At 53.8% G+C, this 9,076-nt stretch overlaps 1 protein-coding gene across 1 annotated transcript; it reads right to left on the bottom strand.

The window, feature by feature from the left end:
• Positions 1-38: 38 nt before the first annotated feature.
• Positions 39-8,524, bottom strand: LOC129205865 (C-type natriuretic peptide 1-like). The gene is made up of 4 exons (XM_054824253.1): positions 8,309-8,524; positions 2,312-2,603; positions 1,565-2,053; positions 39-435 (listed from the first exon to the last, which is right to left on the bottom strand). Exons 1-2 carry the CDS (start codon positions 8,327-8,329, stop codon positions 2,331-2,333), a joined length of 294 nt encoding a protein of 97 aa, XP_054680228.1. The 5' UTR covers positions 8,330-8,524; the 3' UTR covers positions 39-435; positions 1,565-2,053; positions 2,312-2,330.
• Positions 8,525-9,076: the final 552 nt, after the last annotated feature.

A 9,076-nucleotide genomic window follows, 5' to 3' on the forward strand; every position in this document is an offset into this window, starting at 1 on the left:
AGCGTGGGGGCCGGGCTGGGCTACGTGCGCTCGCGCTGCGGGTGCGGCTGTCTCGGTGTGTCGTCCCAACCCCCCAGCACCTACCGACACCACCGCTACCACCCCCATCCCCCACCCCCCCGCCGGTAACAAAGGCCCCACGCCGGGAGCGGGAGAGTCCGCAACGGTCCCCGCGGGGCCGGGGGTGCGCGCTGCACCTTCCCTCCGAGCCACCCCTGGGCGGCGGGGTGGGGGTGATCGTGGTGAGAGATGCCCCGGTCTCGGAGGAAGCAGCGTCCTCGCCCTACGGCGGGGAGGTGTCCTCAGGGCGGGGAAGGACGGCTGGGCCCCTGCCTGGGGAGGCGGGAAGTGCCCCCGTGGATGGCCGGAGAGGGGCTCCTTTCTCGGGGCTCTCTGCCGCCGGCGCCCCCGGGGAATGGCGTGCACAGCTTTCACCTGGTAACAAAGGAGAAACCCTTGCCGGCTGCAGCCTGCGCCCCTCTCCCGGCCCGCCCTGCTCCCCCAGCGTGGCGGCGAGGGCAACGGGGCTGCAGAGATGCTGGGGACACCCCAAGGGAGCAGCGAGTCCCAAGCATCTCCCATTCCCCCCAGCGCTGGGAGACAGCGGGTGCTGGCTGGAAGCTCACTCTCACCCCCACGCTGGGGACCCCCTGCCTGTCTTTGGCTCCCCGGGTGGGTTTAGCCAGGCATGCTCTGGATGCACCCAGCAGGCCACGCGCTGCAGCGTGAGCACCATCTTAATGAGACACTGCGGCACTGCTGCTACCCGCGGGACGTGACAGCGGAAATCCTGCCCGTCCGCTGCCTCGGCCCGCCTTCCCTGGCCGCCTGCAAGGAGGAAGCACTCCCTGCATGGCTGCTGCTGCTGCCCGGCCCACTGCCCCCCATGCTGAGCTCCCTCTCTGAGCTGTGCCAGGCTGCATCCCCCGGCTTGGTGCAGGGCTTTGCACAGTCCAGGGGCTGCAGGACAAATCCATGCTAGGCGTGAGGCCCAGGGCATGCCGGAAAGCCCCCATCCCTTGGGGAGGGGGTCCCGGAGGAAGGTGTGGGAACAGTGGGGATGCAGAGCTGGGCTGGCAGGGGGTGTTGGGAGCAGGCCTGCCTCTCTGGCTGCTCGGCTGAGCTGGGCTCCAGCTGGGCTCTGAGGCTGAGGAGGGAGGAGCGGGCTGGGGAAGCCACACAGGTACTGGGGTGGGGGGCAGAGAGGGGTCACGCAGCTCGAACGTAACCCAACTCTCCTTATACTGCTGCTATTCCCAGTGCCGGTGGCTAAGTTTAGCCCTGGCTGAGGTTATGACCTTTTCTTAAAGGCCAGGGGATGGTACAGCAGCGGGGCTGGAGGGGTGCAAGCCTGTGCTGGGGTTCGTGGCGCCCCGGCCACAGCCCGCCGAGGGGCCAAGGGGGTGCTCTCGAGGGCAGCTTCTGCACAAACATGAGGCCCCTGTGTTTGCTTGGCAAACACCACAGCACCGGGTGCCCTGCGCCGGGGGGCAGAGTGCAGCTCGGATGAGCCAACGCGGCGCTTCTGCCCCTGTGCCCAGCCCGCAGTTGATATCTCACTCACCACCCCCCCCTTCTGCCGCCACGGCCCCGGCAGTGCCGCGCTGCAACCGCGCGTGCTGCCCAGCCCACTCAGAATGGCGGCGTGCACCCAACATGGCCCCGCGTGTGGGGGCCAGGGGGCGGCTGGCTCTGCTGCTATCTCCCAGCCTGCCCCCACTGCCAGCCCCTCACCCCCACACGGCCCCCCGGCCTGAGGGCAGCCACAGCCTCTCACCGAGGGGCTGCCACCGAACTTGGATGTGGTGATTAGTACAGCTCTGTTTAATTAGCAAGTGAGTCCTCGAGCACGGAGAGGAGGGAGGGGGCTGCCAGCAGAGTGGGAGTCCTACAGCTGAGGGGCAGCCATGGAGCTGGGCAGCTCCTCTTCGTACTGCCGTGCTGCTTCCCTGCCGCCGCCACTCTCCTTCAGGGCAGGAGCTTCACGGTGTCGGCTGCCAGCACACCGTGCTGGTTCCCAAGCCGGTGCTGCAGGCGCCTGGGTCTCCTCTGGCTGTGGAGAAGTAGGGCTGGTGAGCCGCCCAGTGGCGTTCTGCCTGCCTGCCTGCCCTTGTGCCCCTGCTGGGCCCCCTGCACAACGCCGGTAGCATGGGTGGTCCCTGCATCCCAGCCTTTCCCCTGGCTGCAGACAGGTGGTCCCGCCCTGCTGTCCCCTTCCCTTCGCTCTGGTCCTCCCGCCATCCGTGTTCTCAAGTCTCCCCTTACTTCTTCCCTGCTCGCTTGTTTGAGCCCTCGCTGCCGGCCCTCTCACCTTGGAGCCCCCTCCAAGGCTAACACCCCAAACCACTGAAGGTTCCAATCCGGTCCAGTTTCAGCCCAAAGCAGCCCCTGGGCATGGCCTTCCAGGCCCAATCTCCAGGCAGTGCCCACTTGCGATTCGTGAGGGTCTTGCGCCAGAGAGAGGGACGGGCAGCTCTAGCCCCCGATGGGAGGAAGGGGAGGGTGGAGGAGAGCAACCGAGGGCCGAAGCCAGACCCCTCCTTTGTGTCCTCTTCGGCCAGCGTGGACTCAGGCTCCAGGGGCAGCAACTGGGAAAGGAGCATCTGGGATAAACAGAGAGGAGAGGGAGGTGAGAGTGGAGTTGCCTGTGTTCCTGGCAATAAGCTTTGTACCCCCCTTGTACCCCTCTGCCCCACACCTTCTCTAGGGCTCGGGCAGGACATAAAATGGTGCCTGCACACAGGCACTGTGCCTGTGACATTGCATCCAGTTGTAGGGAACAGCTAGACCAGCAGCTCCTGCAGCCTGAAATGATTTTGCTGTCCAAAGTAGCAGGGAGGCAGCTGCTGTGAGCCTCTGCCTTCGTGCAGATTGCCCTGCTCTTGTCAAACTGTGTGTCCCCCCAGTACTTAGAGGATAAATGAAAGGCTTCAGTCTTTGCTCCTTTTGCTGATGCTGAGCACCTTTGTGTGCTCAGGCTGCTGTGTTGGCATTTCTTTTCTTCCATAGGGCTGGTGGGGAGGACAGACCTGCCCCAAAATACCTGCTGCTAAAGATGAGGGGGAGGCAGGAGCAGCAGCGCTGGGGGAGCAGGTGTGAGGAAGGGGGGCTCCTCATCTGCTGGGAATCCCCTAGGTTGTCTGTGCAGGCGGGCATGTCCTGATCACACACGCCCCCGGCACTGCCAGCAGCCTCAGGCTATAGGGAGATAAGGGCCAGGAGGTGCATTGGGCACAGCGGAGGCATGGCATGGCTGCCCAGGGAAGCAGCCCATGGTAGCCATTCCACATCTGTTCCTCATGTGGGTGCTGAGCTAAGGCTGAAGATGCCTTTGTGCAGCTCTTTTTGGTAGCGAGTTAATTGAAGCAGACACGGGCATCTTCAGCAAGGAGTGAAAGCGGTGAGTCATACCAAGATGAGTCTTGTGATGTGAGTTCACGTCCTAACCGCTTTTCTGTAGCTTTCCCAGGATGATGTGAAGGCAAGGTATTGGGGCTCAGGTTAGGGTTTGGGTAAAAGGGAGCTGGGTAGATTTGAAAGCCAAAAATATTATTGCTGTAATTGCCGAGGGTAAAAGATTTACCCGGGAAGAAGCCCTTAGCTGGCATCCTGACAAGCCTTAAAGAGGGGCTGCTGGGGGGTAGTACTGAGCTTAGGAGTGAAAATCCTGACCTAACAGGATGAGCCTTCCCTCTGAAACATCAGAACCAGGACACTGAACATGATGAGGGACACGAGTGTAATTTCTGGTGGCTGCTGACACAGGGCAGATTTAGGCAGGACTCATCTCTTTACCATTAAAAGCCTCTGCAGGCAATGTGGGGAGTCCCATGGGCAGCCTGCCCCAGACCAAAGAGCATGAAAAAGCTTTTGTCTCTCTGCTGCTTTTTAATGCTGGTGCCCCTTAGGACCTGGGTTATAAAGTCACTCTAGAGCTGGTGAACTGAAGGGGAGGGAGCAGCAAGCATAACAGACAGCAGTTTCTGGTAGCTGGAATTTGGGACCCCCACTCATTCCAGGTTCAAGCACAACCCGCCCAAATTGCCCCTCCACTCCTGCAACCTCCCTCAGCTCTCTCCCAGTCCCTCCTACCTGTAGCCTCTGTCCCGGTAAGGACACAGTCTGAACGCTGGCAGAGAGCAGAACTAAGAGGAGGAAAAGCGAGCAAGGCCACGACTGGAGCCCCAGCATCATCTTCTTATCCCAGGACCTGCAGCATCTGTGCCAGATGCAGTCCCTGGCCCCTCTTTGCCTTTATAGCTTTGGTTCTGGCAGGCGCCTGGCCCCCAGCTCTCTGCTGAACTACCCCCCTGGAGCTCCTTAACCTTTCAGCCCTTTTGTCCAGGGTGATATATTTCAGGGTGAGCTCAGCAAGACCCCTTCCTCTAAAGAAAAAGGACACAAAGGTGTTTACTGAGTGTCTGGGAAGACAAATGTAAGTTGAGCTGCTGCTGGCCAGGACCTGGAGGTATCTGTCAGGGTCAGGAACGGGGTGACACTTTGAGACACGTCCCAAAGAAGGATATTGAAGGCTGCATTGTATAGTGATATTGAACATAGTCCTCATAGGCAGAGTGCTGTTAATGCTATTTCTCTAATCATTGTGAGCACGAACTAGCGGTAGTCACACTGCTGGCTGCACAGAGCTGACACAAATTCTGCTCTGTGACAATACAGGCTCTCTTGGTTTTTATATTTCTATCTTAGTGAGCCGGATGGCCTGGGAATGAAGAGCTCTTGCTACAGAAGGTGTGTGAATTCCAGCACTAACTATATGGGATTTGTGGCGGTGACAGGACTGTGGGTCTAGTACTAGTGGTCATATAACTTGCAGGCTGGTTGTCCTGAGTCGCTAACATACACCATCTGGAGGGCCGGGCTGAGTTTCCAGAGGAACCAGCACAGAAAAGGGCTCGTCGAGGCTCAGCTTGCACTTTCTCAAGCTCAGGCGCACAATGGAAGCGGGACGGCAAGGAGCAGATTCCTGCCTCCTAAATCTTCTGGCCATTAGTTTCCCTTGCTTTGTTTACCTCCCCCATTTTACTGTAGTTTCTCACCACTTGAACAAGGCAATGAGGTCACTGTTTGGAGACCAGGGTGCAGAAGTCAGCTTGGGTGTGAAGACAGAAACTAATCAGGAAAGTTTGTTAGGGAAGAGAAAGTGGGGGGACTGTACCCCCCATACAGGATTAGTATTGGGTGTGCTGGGTGAATTTACTAACACCTTAAATTTCCCTTTCTTCAGTATTGTTGCACAATTAGGACAAAACTTGATAGGCAGTGTTCTGCTGTCTGCTTTTTCTTATTTTTTTAAGGAAAGAAGAAAAATAGAAAAAAAAAGTGCCTTTTGCAGAGATAACTAAAGTCATAGTTCAGAGATTTGTCCTGTCTTTCTTTCCCTCCTTCCCTGCCTTCCTTCCAAGCATTTTCCACTTGTAGATGCAGATCTGTGGATCCCTTTCTGCTCTGCCCAAGGAGCCAGAAAATTTCATGAACGATTTTGGATCGAGTCCATGAAAAGAGAGTGTGGGGCTTCAAGTCTGGGCCACCAAAGCTGGAAGCAGGAAAGACTTTGCACAGGTGAGAGCATCCAAGTATGTTAGCTCCACCTGACACCTGCAACCCGTGGATGGTGCTGGTTCCAGAGCAATGCTCTGGTGATCCCATCTGTCAACCCTCTCACCTGGGCCAGCTGTCTGAGGCATGCCAGCAAATGGAGGGCCTCCATTGAGACATTGCGTGGGGAGCAAGATTACTTTCATACCAGCCTTTTAAAACACAAAGCAGAGGTGACTGCTGGAGAGACATTCACATGGACATTCAGACGAGGTGCCTGTGTGCAAATGGAGCGTGGGATGTGTGCGCACAGCCAGCTCTTCCGTGTGTTGGATGCAGTAGGGTATGGGACTTTGCAGTGTGAAAGTTTCAAAGGGGTGGGAAAGAGAGGAAGGAGGATGGGAACTGAGCACGTGTTCATCCCACATGCAAGACGTCCCAGAGGATGTTCTGTACTGCCTAGTCACATTTGACCATCCAGAAACAGCTGAGTCAGTCTGCTAGAGTATTCATGCTCCCGGCAAGACAGCTGCAGGCAGATGCATCTCATGCTGAACGCACAGGTTCCAGGAGTCAACTCTTTCCTGAGTGCAAGGTAAGTACAAAAGCAACAACGCTTTGGTTTTGATACAAAATGTAGCGGTGGTTTGATCTGGCATCCTTTGAATGTGGTGGCCTCCATACCACAAGAAGAATGCCAGAAATGTGTTTTGCAGCTTCTCCGAATTCCAGCCTACTTGCACGCAGATTGAGCCCCCCAGGGATGGACAGGCTCTGAGCTCTCAAGTGATGGGTCCCCTCCTTGGGTCCAGCAAAAGCTGGGGCTAGCAAGAGGGAAGCAGTCATAACTGTCCCATACCAAGCAAGAAACTTCAGAGACTGTAGAAAATTTGCAATTTCTTGCAAATTTGCAAATCCAGCAAAGCCTGGATAAATTGCAGGTGCTCAGTGACTCAGGTGCTGTGAAGTTGCAGCTGCTCTGCGTCCCAGATCCTTGCTGGGACTGCAGTAGAACTGAATAGTTGCTGTGACACATCCTGGCAATGCCTGTGAAGTGGAAAGGCTTTGGCAGACAATGAGTCCCCGATTGCCCCAGTTTTCTCACACTCAAATAGGTTATTGTCCTCCTTTCCTCTCTGGTGCTAACAAGTTTCCTCTGTAAAAACCCTTCCCCCCGATACTGGGGTACTGAATCCAGAGCTTGCAAGACCACCAGAAAAGTGGTCTCCTGATGAATCATGATTAGTCTTTTAGAAGCAGAGTTGCTTATAAAGGAAAGGAGCAAGGCAACTGGGGAGTGGAGGGAGTAGGAACTGGGTGAAGTACCCTGGGGAAACAGCCCTTGGCCCATGGTGATGCAAAGGGCTGATGGTTTCTACAGGCTCTAGAAGCAAGGATGATATTCGTATCATTCCACTGGTACCATGTGCAGGAGTCTGGAGCCTACTGTGGTCAGGAGTCCCTCAGAGAACCGAAACACCACTGATCTTGGCACTGAGTAATCCCATTGCCTCGTTTCTGAGGCAGTGGGATTACTCTTTCAGTAGCAACTCCTGGTCATCATGGCAGCCACCCAAACAGCTGCTTGCAAGGAACAGAAGGGCAGCAACTGGCTGCTTAAGGCAGCAGCCACTGTGCAGCTGTTCAAATCCCTCTTGGTTTTTGCTTCATCTTTCTGCAGGACTTCCTTTGTCCATGACACAGGATTGCTAATTCCTCCAGTGCCAGGGTGGTCAGTGAGGAAAGGGGGATGCACCACCTGAATGGCCTGCAGAAAAGGACCAACAAGAGCTCCCACTCACGGACCTTCCATTCTCACTTGACCAGGCAGTGCTGTGCCCAGGGAAGAGCAAAAGATGGACTGTAAAGCAGTGAAGGAACCACTATGTCAATTCAGTCATTGACTGCCAAACCCTCCTTCCATCCCAGAAAGGCGGCTGGGCAGCTCTCCTGAAGGATAAAATTTAACCACTTGTAGTGGAAAAGCATGGCCTGAAGGTAAGCCAATGCTTAAGACAGTTTTATGGCCACTGTGTTTCTTCTATCCACCCATTCATATCCCGCTCACTGCAGTATTGTCAACATATTATCTCATATATCAGATTTACTGCATAGACTTGTAAAGCCTTGAGCTTGGGTAGAAATCCATATTTACTGTCCTTTTTTTTTTTTTTTTATTCCTGAGTGACATACCCTGTGGGCAGTGATGGGGAAATCACATACAGCATGCATGACTGTGCATTGTATTTACTGTTAATGCCGTAGCTGCCGCCTCTGTCTCCTGCAGCCTTCACTGAGTATTTTAGCAGGGAAGATGGGCAAGAGGGACAATACTGCTGCAGCTTTCTGATCTTTGACTGTCCTGTTCTTATCAGGGTGCTCTGGATTTGGAGGGGGATGTAGTATATTGGTATCTGGCTATTACACTAGTGGCTGCAGTGGGGCACATCTTTCCATAGAGTCATGAGACTTGAGGGTGGTTTTTGGTCCACATGTCCCAGCCCAGTAAATAACGCCTCTCATCCCCTCATCTACTTGTTTCTACAAGCATCCATCATGTTAATGTCCATTCAAGCTATTCGCATTTAAAAAAAAAAAAAAAAGTATTGCCAGGCCACTGCAAAGCTATGGAATTTCTAATGCTTTATTTTTGTTGTTAGAAAAATATATATATTAAAAAAAAAAAAGCTGTGGTAGTATTATCACTACTTATGCAGCCAGGCCAGAGAACCAAACAGAAGGCTCTACTTACTGGTGAACCAAAGGTGACCATCACGACTGCAGGAACTTGGTAGATCCTCAGACACAGAGAATGCGGAAGATCTGCAGGAAACTGCTGATAGGAGGACCCTTCCGATTCCTGCCCAGCTAGTCACTAGTCTGCTTTCTAGGCAACTGACAGGTAGGAGGAAATAATTTTGTACTAATGGCTCTGGGACAAATGCCAATTTGCCCGTGAGACAGCAGGTTAAAGGTTGGTTGTGTGATTAACACAAATTCAAATTTAGGGCACTTCATGTTCACATGGCCATTCAAGGAGTGCCAAGACTGATATGAACACTGATGTGGCATTCCTGGAAGGAAAGAGCTTAAGTGCCAGTCCTATTTGAAACAAAAATTGTTCTTGTTATTTTTGTTTGTTTCCTTTTTTTAAAAAAAACCCAAACTTTTAGAAGTTGCATTTTTTTCTTAGTTACTTTGCCTATTCTCTGTTGAAGCACTCTAGCTAATAATCTAAGTTAGCCTTTCTCCCCTTTTCTGTCTAAATCCACTCAACTCTTCTTGGAGATCATCTGTACAAGAAAAAGATGCAGGTAACTTCCCCTCAAAGCCCTGCTGGGCTTTGCAGGGCAAGAGCTTCAAAAAGGATCAAACATAAAATGGCCTAAACCCAGCAAAATCATATTGATCCTTTGTTAAGAGAAGCTGACTGGTGTACTCATAACCACGTACAAAAGGGGAAGGGAATGAGCATTTTGTACTCAGTGGTTAGTTTGGCTCTTTCTAAAAAGACTTTCTT

Source organism: Grus americana, chromosome 1, assembly GCF_028858705.1.
Source record: "Grus americana isolate bGruAme1 chromosome 1, bGruAme1.mat, whole genome shotgun sequence".
Taxonomy (NCBI): Eukaryota; Metazoa; Chordata; class Aves; order Gruiformes; family Gruidae; genus Grus; species Grus americana.